The 18,172-nt window shown below is 49.0% G+C and overlaps 9 protein-coding genes across 9 annotated transcripts; 5 read left to right on the top strand and 4 right to left on the bottom strand.

Moving 5' to 3' along the window:
* Nucleotides 1–2: 2 nt before the first annotated feature.
* Nucleotides 3–188, top strand: N7520_006048 (uncharacterized protein; the record flags this gene model as incomplete). The annotated part of the gene is made up of 1 exon (XM_057139982.1): nucleotides 3–188. The coding sequence occupies one exon, from the start codon at nucleotides 3–5 to the stop codon at nucleotides 186–188; it is 186 nt and encodes a 61-aa protein (XP_056993988.1).
* Nucleotides 189–972: 784 nt separating this feature from the next.
* N7520_006047 (cytochrome P450) lies at nucleotides 973–2,670 on the bottom strand (the record flags this gene model as incomplete). Its single annotated transcript, XM_057139981.1, has 3 exons — nucleotides 973–1,167; nucleotides 1,226–1,983; nucleotides 2,040–2,670. The coding sequence occupies 3 exons, from the start codon at nucleotides 2,668–2,670 to the stop codon at nucleotides 973–975; spliced, it is 1,584 nt and encodes a 527-aa protein (XP_056993987.1).
* A 591-nt stretch (nucleotides 2,671–3,261) lies between these two features.
* N7520_006046 (uncharacterized protein) lies at nucleotides 3,262–3,911 on the bottom strand (the record flags this gene model as incomplete). The annotated part of the gene is made up of 2 exons (XM_057139980.1): nucleotides 3,262–3,759; nucleotides 3,852–3,911. 2 exons carry the CDS (start codon nucleotides 3,909–3,911, stop codon nucleotides 3,262–3,264), a joined length of 558 nt encoding a protein of 185 aa, XP_056993986.1.
* A 599-nt stretch (nucleotides 3,912–4,510) lies between these two features.
* N7520_006045 (SDR family oxidoreductase) lies at nucleotides 4,511–5,747 on the top strand (the record flags this gene model as incomplete). Its single annotated transcript, XM_057139979.1, has 6 exons — nucleotides 4,511–4,565; nucleotides 4,634–4,892; nucleotides 4,947–5,107; nucleotides 5,160–5,359; nucleotides 5,419–5,569; nucleotides 5,626–5,747. 6 exons carry the CDS (start codon nucleotides 4,511–4,513, stop codon nucleotides 5,745–5,747), a joined length of 948 nt encoding a protein of 315 aa, XP_056993985.1.
* Nucleotides 5,748–6,142: 395 nt separating this feature from the next.
* N7520_006044 (ATP11 family protein) lies at nucleotides 6,143–7,189 on the bottom strand (the record flags this gene model as incomplete). The annotated part of the gene is made up of 2 exons (XM_057139978.1): nucleotides 6,143–6,953; nucleotides 7,014–7,189. The coding sequence occupies 2 exons, from the start codon at nucleotides 7,187–7,189 to the stop codon at nucleotides 6,143–6,145; spliced, it is 987 nt and encodes a 328-aa protein (XP_056993984.1).
* An 874-nt stretch (nucleotides 7,190–8,063) lies between these two features.
* On the top strand, nucleotides 8,064–11,816 carry N7520_006043 (WW domain protein; the record flags this gene model as incomplete). Its single annotated transcript, XM_057139977.1, has 4 exons — nucleotides 8,064–8,319; nucleotides 8,450–10,562; nucleotides 10,615–11,221; nucleotides 11,274–11,816. 4 exons carry the CDS (start codon nucleotides 8,064–8,066, stop codon nucleotides 11,814–11,816), a joined length of 3,519 nt encoding a protein of 1,172 aa, XP_056993983.1.
* A 643-nt stretch (nucleotides 11,817–12,459) lies between these two features.
* Nucleotides 12,460–13,125, top strand: maiA (maleylacetoacetate isomerase MaiA; the record flags this gene model as incomplete). The annotated part of the gene is made up of 1 exon (XM_057139976.1): nucleotides 12,460–13,125. The coding sequence occupies one exon, from the start codon at nucleotides 12,460–12,462 to the stop codon at nucleotides 13,123–13,125; it is 666 nt and encodes a 221-aa protein (XP_056993982.1).
* Nucleotides 13,126–14,773: 1,648 nt separating this feature from the next.
* Nucleotides 14,774–16,057, bottom strand: fahA (fumarylacetoacetate hydrolase FahA; the record flags this gene model as incomplete). The annotated part of the gene is made up of 1 exon (XM_057139975.1): nucleotides 14,774–16,057. The coding sequence occupies one exon, from the start codon at nucleotides 16,055–16,057 to the stop codon at nucleotides 14,774–14,776; it is 1,284 nt and encodes a 427-aa protein (XP_056993981.1).
* A 274-nt stretch (nucleotides 16,058–16,331) lies between these two features.
* Nucleotides 16,332–17,841, top strand: hmgA (putative homogentisate 1,2-dioxygenase (HmgA); the record flags this gene model as incomplete). The annotated part of the gene is made up of 4 exons (XM_057139974.1): nucleotides 16,332–16,399; nucleotides 16,451–16,960; nucleotides 17,018–17,668; nucleotides 17,721–17,841. The coding sequence occupies 4 exons, from the start codon at nucleotides 16,332–16,334 to the stop codon at nucleotides 17,839–17,841; spliced, it is 1,350 nt and encodes a 449-aa protein (XP_056993980.1).
* Nucleotides 17,842–18,172: the final 331 nt, after the last annotated feature.

Below are 18,172 nucleotides of genomic sequence, written 5' to 3'. Positions count from 1 at the left end.
AAATGCGGTTTATCAAAGTTGTGATTATAGAAGGTAAAGATGGTGCTGGCGAGCAGACCTCATCGACGGGTGGGTTTGCTGTGGATGCGGATCCAAGAGGGCGCGTAGCACAGCCGCAAGTTGAGTGGGGAGGGGCGAGCACAAGTGTGGAATGGTCGGGCGCGGCGATGATCCAAGTGTACCACTAGATCATAATATTCTCGAAAGAAGTGGTTGCGGTTCAGGTCTGGCTGGGGTTGGTTGGATCACAGGGTCGTTCGGTGTGTGGTTGGGGAGGGTTTCAGATGATCTTCGTGTCCGGTCGTCAGAATGCCGAAGAAATCGGCAGATCGGGCGGAAGAACTAGCACCAAGGACCCGAGGGAAAGTCGTAAGTCGTAAGATAGGCGGGTCCAGGCAAAGTTGAAAGAAGCTCAAAGATGTCAACCGAGGATTGCCGGGGGGAGAAGCTGAGAGGGGGAGGATTTCAGGATCAAAGAGTGAGCTTGGAGTGAGGCTCCCTTCAAAGGGTTGAAGATATGATTGGACCAGGATGTCCAAGGATTCATTGACGCAGGAGATCAATGAACATGTCCAATTTGCTTAGTACCTACGGAGATACCGAGCGTACATGGGGTACAAAGATGATGAATGGGGCGTTTGGAGTGTGACGGGCGCACGGGCAGCGGGTTTGCACTCTTTGCACGGACCGTCCGTCGATCCTGGCACAGAACAACGGATGAGTTGTACGTGTACTGCGGAGTACTAGTGGAGGTAGGGTAAAAAAAAATGGATTTATATGTCAGAATACTTAGATGTGACATGTTGGAATTGATCTATCTTACTTGTAGGTGAACTGGTTCTTCACATCAATTGGCTGATAGAAAAGTGCGTTTTATGACATCGGCTATACAGGTATACTTTAAGATCTGGATCTGATGCAAGGGGGGGACAATATAACATTTCATTTCTATACAATAACTATTACCCTAAATCACTCGAAAGACCCCTGAGCTCGTAGGGAGACACGTACGTCAAAGTTCGTCGGCTTCACAAACCAAAAGTTGGAAGTATCCATGGTATCTCGCAATGGGGTCAAATCATAGTCGCGCACTAAGCGGGGGATCAACTTGGACATCTCAAGAATGGCGATATGCTTTCCAAGACACGTTCTCGATCCCAACCCAAACTGTGTTCACTCATTAGCCAATCAAATAAGGGTGACCTCAACATCTGTTCAAACTCACCGGCATATACATCTGGTTCATCTCCTTCATCTTCTCCGGCTCAGTCTCCGACTCCAGCCATCTTTCCGGCCGGAATGCCTTGGCATCAGGGAAGACTTGCTCATTATAATGTGCAACCCAGGAGTTTATTCCTACCACTGTGCCCTCAGGGAAAAACCGATCACTCAGTTGCACCCCGCCCGCAGGGACCACCCTCCACATGGGTAGACCCGTGGCTGGATGCAAGCGAAGAGCCTCCTTCATGACAGCTTGGAAATACGGCATTTCTTGGGTTTCTTTAAAGGTGATGTCGACACTACACCGACCCTGTTGGGTAAGTTCATGGATTTCCCTTCGTAGCTTGCGGAGTGCATCCGGGCTGTTCAGGAGATACCACATGATAGCCGACAAACTGACGGCTGTTGTGTCGGATCCAGCAGCTACATTGGATTGACCCATGATCTGAAGATGGTAATTCGTTACCTTCTCCGGGTCTTGATCGCGGGCCTGCATCATTTTTGTCAAAAAGTCTTGCGTCTTGGGTGTCTCCGTGGCTGGTTTATCCATATTGTTGCGCTCTTGCTCAAGAAGACCGATCTTGTCGCGAACAAACTTGGCAATATAGGCCCTGCCATTCGCTCCGGACCCCTTGAACTTGCTCAGGGTCTCAAAAAGTCGTGGGTGCCATTCGGGGTAAATCCCGATTAGGGTCCCGTAGACCGTTGCCTGGTGCACTGCGTTGATGGCACCGTCGATATCATCGCCTTGGTCCAAGAACCCTGAGCAGAATCAGTCTCATGGATCCTATGGGATATCTGCGTATATGAAGCCTTACCAAATCTCTGACCAAAAGTGATATCACCAATCACGTCGAATGCATAGCACTGGAACCAGTGCCCGAGATCAAAGAAGTGCTTTCGATCTGCAAAATCCTCCAGTCTTTGGAAGAATATATCAATGCAGCGATTCACAAATGGCTCATAGCTTATCACGGAGCTCATGGAATATAGACTCGTGAATCTCTTTCGAGTTTCAGCTGTAACAATGTTAGCTAGTTCTTGGGACTTAACAAGATGTTCAGAAAAGAAATCTGCCAACTGACAATGTCTCTTGATATCTCGATCAGAGAATACATTCCATTGCTGAGGATGTTTCCAGCCATCATACCATGCAGACTTGGGAAATTTGGAGCCAGTTCCATAGACTATTTTAACGGCGGAAATATCGCTGATGCTATAATGATCAGGGGAAATCCGGACAACAGGACCATACTTTTGGTGGAGATGGATATTGTCATGTTCAAATTTGCCTTTGCGAGCTCGATTGAAATACCATAGATTGGTGAATCGAGTCCAGAACGGACCAGGGACATGCTTAAGTGGGGAGAAGATGGCTCTGCTAAGCTTGAGTAGGACTTGAAGCCCAAGATAAAGGAATGGGACCACTAGCAGCAGATGAGTGTGCATTGCAGAAATAGTTGCAGACTAAATTAAACGAAAATATGTGTCAGCGACTCTGGCGATATTCTTATACCTTTACCCCGGATATGATGCTACAGTTTGGCAAGGCGACCCACCCCCACCCCCACCACCGCTTTGTGCCATCATGTGGCGGGGATTCCATCCACTCAGAAGCGTCATTTATCAAGCCCCGTGAATCAGCACCCGCATCTATGGATATCGGTATCGACATTTGTAAAGCTAGTCTGAAGTCAAGACATGATAAACACCGAATATTGATCGTTACTTGTATCAACACCAGAATTTGATTTGAACAGTATCTACGCTATATTCATTTCGATGTACAAGCAAGTTCTGGTAAATAGCAGGCAATAAAGAAGATAATCGCAATAAAATACATGGCACCAACGGTCAGCCACATATTCAAGCCTGACCGGAGCTCATTGGGTGAAGGCTCCGAGAGAAAGTAATGCGATCAACATCCAGTGTTTCGCCCCAACGCCCACATTAAGAATTAACCTTGTCCCGCAAGAATAGGAAAGGCTCGCGAAACAAGCTCAGGCATTCACAGCTAATGAAAATCCGTCATCAAACAGATCACTTTTTGTCTCCCCACAGTCCAACAATGCCCATCGACAGCGCAAGCCCGGCCAGCAAGGCCCGCGCACGTTGCAGCCGACGCTCTCCGTCCATCTCGCGCTGTACGCTCTCGCCGTTGACATCTTCCTCAGCTTCGACTACGACTAGATCATCTTCCTTCTTAGAAGTGGGTTGGAGTCCGAGGCTCAGACCGGTAGTATCTTGGATAGCGGCGAGGACCCAGTTCTTGAGCCCCATGTGTCGGTTGAAGAACAAATCGAGGCCGTATGAGCTGACTGTCGAGACAACGCACATCCAGATAAGGTATGGGTGTTGGCGGCGGGGAGGAGAGACAGAGTAGGCGAAAAGGATGCATGCATTAGTCAAGCTGGATAGGCGCAGGGCATGCTTGCGGTTTAGGCGCTTCACTTCATTCAGGCAGCGAGAGGCGGTGGTTGAGGAGGGAAGGAGCTTGAGAGCTGGGATCGTGATTGAGGCAGTGGAGTAGGACATTCCCTGGATAGAGAATAAATTCGATTAGTTGAGAGACTGCAACCGAGGCTGATACTGTCGAGCGAAGCGCGAAACGGTCTCCAAGATGTGCTTACCGTCAGCAGCCCGAGGGACACAGTCCCAACGAACTTGGTGGCAGTTATCGGGCAGATCATAGTGCTGTCTGGGAAGTATTTGTTATTCATCCAAGAAGACTGGGAGGATAAAGGTGGGTTGATGCTGTAATTGAGAAAGAAAAGTGGATAGGGCGGAGGTGACGCCAGTTCCAGAATTCGGCCAATCAGCGCTCGCTAGTTCTTCATCGTGCACTTAGCGCCTGTACACATTGGTTTAATCCTTGGAGATACAATCAATAATTCCAAGTACGAAGAGTGAATTCCTTTATGAATTCTACTTGTTCATTTCCTAGGGCGCTGAGTGTAAATATAAGAAGACTTCATCAGTGCTGTAGGTACAACATAGAAGAACATCACCTTATAATTCTATATCGAAAAGCCATAGACTGATCAGGGATGTATCTGTAAGCTTTATGTAGCCACAGAGGGGAAATTAGCATTAGAATTCTCCACAAGGTCGTAGTTTAACCGGTTGATAATCTTATCTGTGGATTATAAATGTATAAATGCCAACTCTGAAAGAGCCGAGGTCCAATCGCGGCTGTGGGGAAAAGGCGACGGTGTTGCACTTGACCCCAGAACTGATATCAGTCTGCTAATCCTACCATCAACATCTATTGCCAGAGTGTTCTTTCACAATGCCGCTACAGAAGAAAGATTACATCAGTGACATCTGGAAGGATGGCATCTTTGGTAAATTTATTTCTTACCCCCCAAGTCTGGTCAAGACCCCGAGACCCGCTTGCTGACCTGTAGCACAGCGAACAAAGTGGTATTCTGCACGGGTGGCGCAGGCACAATTTGCAGCGCTCAGGTCAAGGCACTGGTTCATTTAGGTGCTAACGCATGCATCATCGGTCGCAATGTCGAGAAAACCGAGCGCGCCGCCAAGGAGATCGCGACTCTCCGCCCCGGTGCCAAAGTAATTGGTATCGGCGCAGTGGACGTTCGCAAGTTCGAGAGCTTAAAGGATGCCGTGGAGCGCTGCGTGAAGGAGCTGGGCTCGATCGACTATGTCATGTAAGGCTTTTTGGATCCAGCTTCGGAATCTTCTACTGAACTTCGTGTGTATAGTGCCGGTGCCGCAGGCAACTTCCTGGCTTCCATTGAGCAGCTTTCTGTGAATGCTTTCAAGTCTGTCATGGATATTGATGTCTTAGGCTCGTACAATACCCTCAAGGCTGTTCTGCCTTATCTCATCGAGTCGGGTAAGAAACACAGAGTCGACTCTGAACGTAAGTGCCACTGGAATTACTAGCGCATGGCCATATCTAACGGTGGCCTCAGTCAACCCGTCACCACTGGGTACTGGCGGCAGAATCATCTTCGTCAGTGCTACCCTGCACTACCGCGGTATGCCTTTCCAGGCTCACGTTTCCGTCGCCAAAGCTGGCATCGACTCTCTATCAAACTCCGTTGCCATCGAGTATGGTCCTCGAGGCGTGACATCTAACATTATCGCCCCGGGCCCTATTGAATCAACCGAGGTCGGTCCCTTTAACATGTAAGATATTCAATTGGAGACATTTATCTGACTACTCAATAGGGCTTGGACCGTCTGCTTCCATCAGACGCTAAAGCGGAGTATACCAGGGCCCAGCCCCTGGGTCGCTTTGGCCATGTTCGTGATATTGCGGACGCGACTGTTTATCTCTTCTCTGATGCCGGAAGCTATGTAAGCGGTCAGACATTAGTTGGTATGTTACCCGAGTAATTTTCCGCATGTTTCAAAGTGAAAACTCACATGAGATAGTGGACGGCGCAAACTGGCGTGTTTCAGGAGGAACTACCTCTCAAGGTAACCTCCAGTACCCGGACTTCCTTTTGTCTGGCGAGGAAGTCCCAAATGTCACGGGTAGAAAGTCGAAGATTTGAGCCAGTCATATTGGGAAGCGAGCGAGAGATATAGAGAGCATTTATTTCAGTTGGCCATTATGTATCTCACCTATCCTAGTTGTCTGTCATGCGAACGCCTCTTCAATACTAATCACTTCAAAAAAAAAACAGCAGTATCATACATCCGAGCGATGCTGTCAATCTCAAGTACTGGGGAGTGTGACGTGTAAATCTAAAGGAGTAAGATAGATCTTATAGAGCTAGCCCTCTTGGACGCCATAGTCATTTTATACGAGACCATGGCATTTAAATCCTGGAATTGAACGATACAAGAGTATAAACGATGTAAGAACACCCATAAGGCCTTTTGGCTTTTGGCAATATATTCATCTAAAATTGACATATAGTACAGGCACCGGAATGATGCAGGAAATCTACTGGAGCTTCTCAGCCTCAGCCATCAACTCCTCAACCTTGAAGTTCTCAGCATCACCCTGGGTGAACATGCGAACGAGCTCACTCTTCCGGCCACTCGCCTGACCCTCAAAATCGTAGAAGCGCTGCACACAGCTAGCCAGCCAAGTAGCCTCCATGGTGGACACGCCACGGTCAGGCACAACCTGTCCATGCATCAGGACAAGTCCCTTATCATCCGCCAAATCCAAGTAATGTGTGATAGTTGTGTGCGGCTGAGCAAAAGACCCGTGCATCTTGAACGCACCGAGATGGGTAAAGATCACGGTGGAAATATGGGTGTTGGCAGTCTCTCCAGAAGGCGCGGCGGGTTCGCCTGCGGGCGGGTGGAATGCCCACTGCAGGAAGTGGATGTCGGCGGTGGTTTCTTGCTGATCCTCGGTCGCCCCGCGCGGAAGCGGGAGAACGAATTGTGGGTTCTGACGGGCAGCGTTCATGATGCGCTGGTATATTTCGAGGGGAATGGCCGCGCAGATGGAGGTCGAGCTACTTGCGAACCGGAGGCGCCAGAGGGCCTCAATTTCCTTGGGGGGGAGCTCGCGGATCTTCTCGACATCGAGGAAAGAGCTAAGCGGCTTTATGGGGCTCGCTTTGCCGGAGACTTCGCGGGCGGCATGAGAAATAGGGGCTTTAGCGGCTGCCGGTTCTTGGGTGGTGTTGTGAATGGGCGCCTCTGGCTCTGGGGTGGTCACTGTGGATGCTTTGGAGCGCAAATCTTGGATCTTGTCGCTGAAGGCCTCCTTCAGGGAGTCAATAGACTCATGTCCTTCTCTAGAAAGAAACGCAAACCTTGTCAGCGGAGTTTTATTGCGAGATGTCTTCTAGACTCACTGTTTAGCCTTCTGGTCTAGCTTGGATCGATACCTGTCCAAGACGTGATTGGGGTTGTGATGCGAGGCGAGGAAGCGAACATCGTGGACTTGAGCCCAGCGACGCTGCTGGGTTCTCAGAGGGTTACATTGACCCCGGAAAACAGAACGCAATCCCTGGAATCGAAGAGAAGCCATGATGTGATGAAGCGCAAACCTGCAAGTGGTCAACATTTAATCGATCATTCCGATGATTACGTAACAGATCTAAGCCAAGTATCCGCTGCAGTCCGCGATAAAGTATGAAGTCAAATTTCTGATTTTTATTGAGCTGCTTAAGATTATTTAATGATAGTCTCGGGGTATTTAAGCGTAAAAAGTCCTTCCAGTCAAAATACTTGCTACTGTATTTGACAGATCCGTGTTCTGAGGCAAAGTGCAAGACTGGTCAACAACCATGCGGGCGTGGATATATATTCATGTATACCGCTAGAATACTCAATGGGCTTGTCCCTCTTTTTCAACTTTATTTTTTCCTCTGTTGATTTAATATCAGATATCAGATAAAACCTGCACTACACAGCTCAAGACATACAATTGGGAGACCTGTTGAATATGAATTTTGCTTTATATCTAAATCTATATTCCGAATATATAGTAGTTTCTAAATATAGACTAGTAAACACTGCAGGTTTCCTTTGTTTACCAAACATCTAATTGTTGCAAATAACTGCTGAATTGATTCATTTGTTATTTGAGAGCCAAGTATCTCTGATCCAAATCTTCGCATCCTTGAAACAGGATTGGGCCGTAATGAAGTTGCCTTCAGCCCTCGAAGCGCCCAGGATGTGCTACCCCGCCACCAATCACCTATCCATCAGCGAATGGAGTCCCCTTGAACCAGCGAATCATATCACCTCTATGATGATGCCCCGCTCTGTTCCTGCTGAGGACAATCACAGCAAATCTAGCTGGGCGCTTAACCCTGTGACAAGGCATTTGAAATAAATTCCCGGGTGGCTTCGTGCGTCCTGCAACTTCATTTCGGCCCCATATCGTCTCATCCTGCAGAATGAACCCCGGCGACAGTCGCGGCATTCACCCGGACGAGGAGCTGTTTCTTAACAACTCCTCGAACAAGCCCGACGAGTCGCCCAGGGTCGAGCCCTTGAGAATCAACAAGAGAGATTCGGCCTCCCCTGCATCGGCCACCAGTCCACCCAACGCTCCGTTGCCTTATCCCGATGACAGACCTCGTCCCCAAATGCGCAGCTCGTCTTCGAATGATGGCCGTCCCACTGGCCCAACTAGATATGGGGTCTCCGCCCGTAAGCTCCGGCTCTGTGAGCCCTGGTGATTACCCCTTGGCTTTACGCCCGCGCGATGGTCGTGAGCCACGAATCGCAACCTTGGCGGAGCGACGAGGGGCTGCACCAAAGCCGCTACCCGAATCCCCAGGCCCAGATGCGCCAGATCGGGAAGCGTTGGCAGCCAGACAATACCCTCGTCCTCCAGCGGCTGTTCCCGCCCCGACAAATGTGGCGCCGGAGGGGCATCAGTATGATTATCGCCAACAGTACTTCCCACCCCCTCAGCGCACCAACTCGCGCCCTTCTTCCGCCCGGCCTCCTTCTACTCTTCATGCTCCACAATCTACCGGGCTTAATCGAATCAATTCGACTGCTTCCACCTCCACCACTCGCGCTGAGCGCGGATCTCCACCGCCGCCAGAGACACCGATAGTGGGCCCGGGCCAGCATCCTACTTCAGACATTGAAGCTCGTTATGCTGCATCTGGAATTGCTGGCACGGGAACGCTTGCTGGTCTACAGTCACAGAGCGTTGCAGCGCAAACACGCGCAGCACAGTATGCTGGACAGCAGCCTAATCAACCGCAGCAGCCCGCGCCGCAAAGACCATGGACACCCACTGAACAGCCAGGCTCGCAGCCACATGGTCCACCTACAGTGTACCAAGGTGCAGATGTTGTCAGTGGTGATAACCAAACTCCAGTTCATCCACTACAACAGAGCAGCCCCTCGCCGCAGCCCCAACCCGCGGGGACACCCCCTCAGCCTCAGCAGCCCCATTTTCAGCCGCAACCACAGCAACATCAGTCACCACAGTCCCGTATTCCACCCAACGCCTTAGAACAAGATCTCGATCGAATGCGCTTAAGCTCATCTCCCCCGCCTGCCTACTCAAGTGTTTCTGCATCTGCGCCTAGAAACAACTACCCACCGGAAAAGCGCAGCGATGCTACTGGAGCCGCCGTCGGAGCGGCCGCCGGAGCAGCTGCCGGTTCTGCCATGGGAGAGCATCCAGCAAATATAAGCCAACCTCACCCTGCTATGGCCGCAGCCACTTCTCCAGCCCCCACGGTTTCATCACAGGATCATCCGGCCTTTGCCAATGACCCTCGTCAGCAGCCTCAGTTGACACAATCACCACAGAGCTTCATGTCTAATGGAAAACCTAGTACTTACCAACAGGCTCCCCAAGTAGTTCAAGTGACTTCACCTGGACCGGCTTCTGGACTTCCACCGGCATCTCCCCCGCCTCTCCCGGAGGGTTGGATTGCGCACATGGATCCAAATTCTGGCCAGTACTACTACATCCACTTGGCATCACAGTCCACTCAGTGGGAGTTTCCGAAGGGTCCCACGCCATTAAATCTCAACGAGACTCCTATGTCACCCATTGGCAGTGTGTACAGTAGTCATCCTATGGCATCACCGGGGCTATCAGCTTTTGGGAAACCCATGGCTTCTCCCGGCGTTCCACTAACCCCAGGTTTCGAGAGCCTCCAATCTCCTATGGTAGGCTTTTCTGGACCTCCACCAAGCAGCGGGATGGAGATGTATAAGACTGCTCCTACAAATGGTGTTTATTTCGGTCCGTACCTGCGATACACGAATATGGATATCGATCGTGGAATTTGGCTCGGCTCCATCCTTCTGGTGACTGATGCCGCGCAGCCTCCTACCATTCACCTTCACCAGAGTGCTGATCTGTCTCCCAACCCAAGACAGTTGAAAGCGGTCAATATTGCGGTCCATCAACGCTGGACATTCTACAAGTATGATGTTGACATTCAAATGGAGGAAATGGGACCCGCAAAATGGACTTATGCAATTACTTCACACCTAGGTTGCACCCGCTACGAGTTCCTTGTCGCCGGCCGACATGAGACTAACTGGCGATTTATTGCGACATCTGGAAATGACTTTTCGATCAACGTCAACGCCAATGAGCGAGCTCGCCTTGGTGGCGTGGGCGTCATGTGGAAGGACATTATGCAAAAGCACAATGAAATTGGTGGATTCCATGCGCAGTTGTGTCTGGGCGGACAAATATATGCAGATCGCATGTGGAAGGAAATCCCATGCCTCAAACAGTGGCTGGCAATCAGCGGAAAAGAAGCCAGAAAGAACGCTCCGTGGACTGCGGCAAATCAACAAGATGTATCCCATGCATACTTCCACTACTATACCAGTCACTTTGACCAGCCACACCTCCGGGAATCATTTGCTCAGATCCCCTACATCAGCCAGATCGATGATCATGACATGTCAGTATTAAAATCTTTTGGCTTTATTCGAGTATGGCTCATATCTTTACAGCTTCGATGGATTCGGTTCCTATCCTGAACACATGCAATTTTCAAACATGTTTAAAAACATCGGCCGCATCGGTATCGAGATGTACCTTCTTTTCCAGCACCACACCACCTTAGACATTCTCCGCAACGTGAATAATGATTTGGATCTCTTCACTATCACTGGCACTGGCTGGCACTTTGTCAAATATCTTGGTCCCGGTGTTGTGGTTGTTGGACCTGATTGTCGGTCAGAACGCAACCCTCATCAGGTCATGGCTGGTCCCACATATCAAGGACTATTCCCAAAGATCGCCATGTTGCCGTCCAGTGTACAGCACTGTCTGTGGATGATTTCTGTGCCACTTATCTACCCTCGACTGGAGACTGCTGAACACATTGCCCAAACTGTTGCTACTGGAAAGCGGGCTGTGACCGGAACTTATAACTTGCTGGGCAAGGTCACCAGCTCAGTGGCTGGTGTGGTAGGAGCCAAGGACTTTGTTGGTTCTGGCTTCGAATCAGTCAAGCGAGCTGTTGGCAAGTCTGGTCTGATGGGTGGGATCCTGAGCCCATTTGGCGAGTTTGATCTCATGGATGAGCTGCGGGACCAATGGACTCACGAATCCAAGGTATGTATCACTTCTAAATAACATCGACCGCTTCCTAACATTCATTTTCTAGGACCTTGAACGGACCTATCTTATCCGTACACTGCAGGGTATAGCCCATCAGAAATCCGTCCGCATGACTTTCCTCTCCGGCGCTGTCAATGTATGCGGTGCCGGTCTTGTTCATGATCCGAGCCAACCCTCCGACCATAAGACCATGTACCAGCTGATTTCATCTCCTTCTGTCAACACCCCACCCCCATCTTACATTATCAAGATGCTCCATAGTAACAGCAAGCCCCTGTACATCCCCGCCAATGGCCATCGGTCCTCATCTCAACCTACCGATACCAAAGAGGACATGATGGAGATATTCCAGACCGACACCAATGGGCAGGCTCGCGAGCACCGCAAGCTCATGGGTCGAAGGAATTACGTTGCCATCGTCGCTTACGACCCCGAGGTTGTTGCTGCTACTCCTTACGGTTCACCTACTCCACAGTCTAGGCCTAAGCTTAGCCTGGCCGCTGACTTCATGGTCCAAGGCGATGGGGCCTATGCAACTGTGGTCAAATATGGGCCTGTCATTGTGCCAAGTCTGGAACATGGTCGGTGATTGGTACCTCCTCATTTGGGTTGAGATGAGCTTAGTGATTCTTTCTATGCATATTTGGATTGGGGCTGATCTTCACTTTGAATATCCCTTTTATTGTTCCATTCCCTTACCGCCCAGGCTCTTATTCATGATTGCTCTCCTCATTTTTAACGTTTATGCCTTGTTTACTAGAAGCATTTAGCACCGAGATTACACGAATTTACTTACTTCTTTAACACTACTGGACTTTAGGGAGTAGTCAATACTTTCTTGGTATATCAGCCAGATTTGATTGAGGTATATGTTTGGTAATGCGGATTCTAGAGACAAAGCCAGCAACGGTAATTCCCTCCGCAATGCCCCACCGCTGGTTTTGGGCGGGGGTTGAAAATAATATATAATTGGCCACAAGATGTGGGGTACAGCCCCACTATGGGACGGAAAGCAACGGGATTTACGACAACGGAACTTATTCCGTTGTCTAGTATACATTCATCGCGGCATCAGAAGGCCGAGACAGAAGCAGACTAACAGAGTATAACCGACCTGAGCAGAAAAAGTAAAAAGTAGGTAAAACCATATCCCAGTATCCTCGTAGCATCGAAAACTTACTATAATCACAAATCCTACCTGAATCTACATCTTGAGGACACCAAAGCTCAAAATGTCCGTAAGTCTCTACACCTATTTCCGCTCCTCATGCTCTGCTCGACTACGCATCGCGCTCCATCTCAAAGGGATTCCATTTACCCCGGTATTCGTCAACCTCCTAAAAGATGAACAATTATCCCCCGCTCACAAAGCTATCAACCCATCCGGCCTCGTTCCAGCTCTCATAATCCAACACGACACCACAACAGTAACAATCACCCAATCCTTAGCCGCCCTAGAATACCTCGAAGAAGCATTCCCGGACAAAGGACCCGCTCTCCTCCCTTCTGATCCCGAATCCCGCGCCCAAGTGCGCACATTAGCCTCCATCATCGCCTGCGACGTGCAACCCGTCACCAACCTCAAAATCCTCAAACGGGTCGCCCCACTAGGCGCAGACCGAGTATCTTGGTCGAAGGATTTAATTGAGGAAGGACTCCGAGCGTACGAAGCTACCGTGTCTCGCTGTGCGGGGAAATTCAGCGTCGGGGATGAAATGACTATGGCGGATATTTGTCTGATCCCGGCGGCGTGGGGTGCGGAGCGGGTTGGGGTGGATTTGTCGGCATTTCCTGTTACGTATAGGATTATTCAGAACTTGGAGAAGGAGGAGGCTGTTCAAAAGGGTCATTGGCAGACGCAGCCTGATACGCCGGAAGATTTGAGGGTGAAGGAGTAAGGGTCGGGGTTATCACTTCTTAATCATGGGGGTTTTTCTATAGGAAATGGCGGTGCGTTTTAGTTGTGCATATCTAAGCCAATGAGTATTCAATGCTTGCAAACCCCGGAAGGAAATTTGAAAGTTTGAAGAGCATGGTTGAATGCACATTGATACTAGAGGATTATGATAAATCGTCATAACCCAATGTAGGAACCGAGATCCAACGATCCGAGTGCCTTTGAAAACAATACGATAATTTTGATTAATAAGTCATTCGTCCATTTTAGAATAATCGGTGAACCCATTCCAATGGTGGTCGTCTGAGTGGCAAATAGCAACGAGTAGAGAGATTTACCCTGAGTTCATAGAGAAATCTGTGGTAGACTGTTTACATTAGTCGCTCTCGGCACCATGGACAATGCCTTGTTGAGTGAGGTATCAGAGTGTCTTTGTCGCTGTCGGTGTAGGCACGATAACTTCCGATTTGGAAAGGAGATATACGCTTATCCATTATTTTAACTGACAATTTCCACAGACAGATCATGAAAAGTATACGGAAAAGAGTTCATTCAGAGAGACGAGTCTTATATGGGTTAGGACAGGACTCTCTCTCACTCATAGAATATGAGTCAACTTATAGCAGAGGTCCAAACAAGGAGCCAGAACAATTCGAATCTTTAACATTGTTCAAACAATCATTTGTCTTAATTAAAATTGCTAGTGACCAAGGTACAAGCCCAATATAATGTATACATTGATGTTACTATGCATCATGAATTATGCCTATACCGCATACGGTATTGATCAACTAACCTAGCTATTCAATTCGTTGCAGAGAGGTGTCGAAGAAGCGAGAAATTGAGTGCACATACACCTTGCTCGAGCCCTCTTTCCTTCCAGTCATTCTTACGGGTTATACTGCTTTAACGTTGACTTTTCAGTGTGAGCTTTGTCTTCCATATTGGGAAACCAGGCAAACTGTTTAGCCTAATATCAGCATTTTGACTGACATTATCTACCGCAATGTCAGATACTGAGCGGAGAGTCATTGAGCTTGTAGCGGAACAGGCAAGCCTGGAGGAAAACGAAGTAACATTCTCCCACAATTCTGAAAATTGCCATCGAATGTTTGCTCATTCAAGTTCGGCAGATAACGATGGAAACAACATTCAAGGAGGATGTCCGTTACGACGATTTAGACTTTTCGGAATTTCGTGTAACATTAAATGAGGTACGTGAGATACAGAAGCGCTTTCTATGCCCTGTGTGCGCTATCATCAAGTATTCACATCATAGATAGGAGTTCGGCATCGAGATCTCAGAGCAAGCGATGGAAGGGTTCAAAAATGGTGAGACTGATTTTTCCAGCCCTCAAAATATTCTTCATAATCTAATATATGGCTATTTGCGTGGCTAGTCTTCGAAGTTGTAGAATATGTGACCAATTATAGGTCCTAAGTACAAGCAGAAACGTTGCCCATTGATTTTTCCTCTATTCGAGCCGCTTGATGTAAAACCCAATTTCAAGCTGTTATTTACAGTTGTACTGAAATCGTACCAAGACAAGGAACTGTAAAATGTATGGCACCTTTCGAAAAAGGTTTCATGTCAATTCATGCTATGCCAACATCAATCTAATTTCATTTCTTTTAAGTTTCATTTTCCTTTAGAACGAAACGGCGGGCAGGATCGTACCCGTGCAGTCACCAAAGCCGACATAATTGCCTTCAGTACCAGCAAGTCCACGTAGAACAACGGTATCTCCATCCTCCAGGAACATACGCTCTGAACCATCAGCAAGCTTAAGTGGGGTCTTGCCATTAGTCTGCTCCAAGAAACTGCCCTGAGTTTTAGGCTCAGTGCCGGAAATAGTACCCGAGCCCAGCAAGTCACCAGATCTCAAGTTGCATCCAGTAATAGTGTGGTGGGCAACCATCTGCGGGAATGAGTAAAGAAGGTTGCGAGCATTACTGTTGGCAATAATTGTGGGTTGGCCACCCTTATTGGTTACCTCAATCTCGAGCGGGATCTCGTAAGCGTTTTCGACCCGCTTCTCGCGAAGATAAGGCAGGAGGCCTTCACGATTTTCAGGCTCAAGGCCTGTGGCGCGGAATGGCTCGAGGGCATCCAACAGAACAATCCAGGGAGTGATGGTTGTACCGAAGTTCTTGGCGTTGAAGGGGCCCAGGGGAATGTATTCCCAAGCCTGGATATCGCGAGCGGACCAGTCGTTCATAAGGACCAGACCGAAGATGTGGTCCTCGGCCTCGTCGATCGAGACGGGCTTGCCCAGATCATTAGGCTTGCTGATAAAGGCTGCCAACTCCAGCTCGATGTCTAGCTTCTTGCAAGGAGAGAAAGTCGGGATTTTGGGATCAGCGGTTGGGTTGGCGAGGATTTGACCGCTCGGGCGGTGCAGGGGGGTGCCGGAGGGGACGACGGATGAAGCACGGCCGTGGTAAGCAACGGGCAAGTGTTTGTAGTTGGGCTGCAGAGCATTGTCCTTTCCTCTGAAGAGAACTCCGATGTTGTAGGCGTGGTTCAATCCAGCGTAGAAGTCGGTATAATCACCAATTTGCATCGGGACGTGATTGGTAACTTCTGAGCGGGGAATAAGAGCAGACTTTTGAAGAGCCGCGTTATCCTTTAGAACTTGTGGGTACTGGGTGTCGGCGCGGAAGACGTTCTGCAAGTACTCGCGCACCTGACGGTGGACCGGACGGCCAAGCTCGGCGAAGGCATTGAGGGTAGGTTGGTTGAACACACTCAGATGCTGCTGAATGCTAGGCAACTGAGAGAAACCTCCAGACGAGGCAAATTTGTTCAAATCCAAAGCATAATCACCGATTGCAATGGCGGGGACTTTGGATGAGGAGGCCGAAATGATGCCGAACGGAATGTTGGCCAACGAGAAGGGCGAATTCTTAGGGATTTGAAGCCACGAAGACATTGTGAAGATTGTTTTTTTTTACTGAAAAGAAAGATGAAGACAAGTTCATTTTCTGTTCAACTTAACTGTTCGGATCTTCCCCCCCCCTCGGTCTGAGATAACGGAACATGCGGAATTTACCCGTCCCCGCATCCAAGCGCGGAAATGAAAGCGAATGACGCAAAGGTTAATCGCGGAGTTTCTGTGAGACAAAGCGGTTATTCGTCGGTCGCTGAGAGAATACAAAGTCTCGTCTTCCAGTCCATACCTCCTCCCATAACCTGAAACCGCCATAATGCCCGTCACCAACTTCACTCACCCTGATCCATACTCATACCAAACCGGCTTTAACTCTCATCACGAGTGAGTCTTCAATATATGCTTTGTTGGATTAAGGCTGAACTCAATTCGCAGGACTGAAGCTATTAAAGGAGCTCTGCCGATCGGTCATAACTCTCCCCAAAAAGCCCCATATGGGTTATACGCTGAGAAACTCTCGGGAACCGCTTTCACAGCTCCACGCCATGAGAATAAGCAAACTTGGGTCTATCGATGTATCCCCGCGGCAGCACATGAGAACTTTGTAGCCGAGGAGCATGATACATACCACACACGCATGACAACTGAGACTCATAAGCTGCACCATATCCCCAACCAGCTCCGATGGAACCCATTTGACTTGGATGAGAAGGTCGACTGGGTGCATGGCCTGCACTTGGTTGCAGGAGCCGGTGACCCAACTTTAAAGCAGGGATTAGGTATTTTACTCTATGCTGCAGGCAAGGACATGGGCAGGGAGGCCTTCTACTCAGCCGATGGAGATTTCCTCATTGTACCACAACATGGTGTATTGGACATTCAGACGGAATTGGGCCGCATTATCCTGCGCCCAAATGAGATCTGCGTGATTCCTCGTGGCATCCGGTAGGAACAAACTCTCTACACCAAAAAGCTTTGCCTTTGTCTAATATGATTTAATAGATACCGGGTCACTCTCCCCGATGGCCCTGTTCGAGGCTATATTTGCGAGCTGTACCAAGGTCACTATCAGCTACCCGAACTAGGTCCCATCGGCTCCAACTGTCTGGCCAATGACCGTGACTTCCAAGCCCCAGTCGCAGCATTCGACGACGAGGATGAACCAACCGAATACAAGCTCTACAGCAAGTTCGCCAACTCCCTGTACTCAGCTCGCCAGGACCACACACCATTCGACATCGTCGCCTGGCACGGGAACTACTTTCCCTACAAGTACGACTTGGGTCGCTTTAACACTATTGGCTCGATCTCGTTCGACCACCCCGACCCCTCGATTTTCACTGTCCTTACTGGTCCGTCGGACCATGTTGGCACAGCCATTGCGGACTTTGTCATCTTCCCGCCTCGCTGGTTGGTCCAGGAAAATACCTTCCGTCCACCATGGTATCACCGTAACACCATGTCTGAGTTTATGGGCTTGATTGCTGGTAACTATGATGCCAAGACTGGTGGTGGTTTCCAACCTGCTGGAGCTAGTTTGCACAATGTGATGAGTGCGCACGGTCCGGACGCCTCTGCCTTTGAAGGTGCTAGCAATGCGGAGCTTAAGCCGACTAAGGTTGGAGACGGCAGTATGGCATTCATGTTTGAGAGGTGAGTTTTGAATTCTGATTCTGGTATGAATTATATTAACAATATGATGCAGTGCTCTGATGGTCGGTGTCTCTGAATGGGGTCTGAAGACCTGCCAGAAGGTCCAGGAGGAGTACAATGATCACAGCTGGACACCATTGAAGCGCCACTTTAAGAATCCCAACAAGGCTTGATAGCTGTGAACCTGGACTTTTTGTAAATAGAGATCTCAGCATGAACTGATGATACTGGATGGATGAGCAATTCGTGGCTCGAAAAGATTGAAATGGAAATATTTCTTGATTCTTATCCTTATTTCTCACTCATTATTTCTCAATTCTTCCTATCTGATCCTTTTATGAACTTTCACAGTAATTGAACTTGGTGATAACCATTGTGACTCGGATATCATTCATGGCCCGCACTGGCCCGGCTGTTGACGGATATTTCAGGGAAAATAATGCCCTCCGTACGTAATGTATTCACCTGGCCAGAAATACAAGAAGCTACTGTACATCAGACATA

The sequence above is a fragment of the Penicillium odoratum genome (assembly GCF_028828045.1).
Source record: "Penicillium odoratum strain IBT 22623 chromosome Unknown utg000005l_segment0_segment0, whole genome shotgun sequence".
In the NCBI taxonomy this organism is placed as follows: domain Eukaryota; kingdom Fungi; phylum Ascomycota; class Eurotiomycetes; order Eurotiales; family Aspergillaceae; genus Penicillium; species Penicillium odoratum.
The sequence above is the reverse complement of the archived record's forward strand: the minus strand, read 5'-3'. Positions and strand labels throughout refer to the sequence as shown.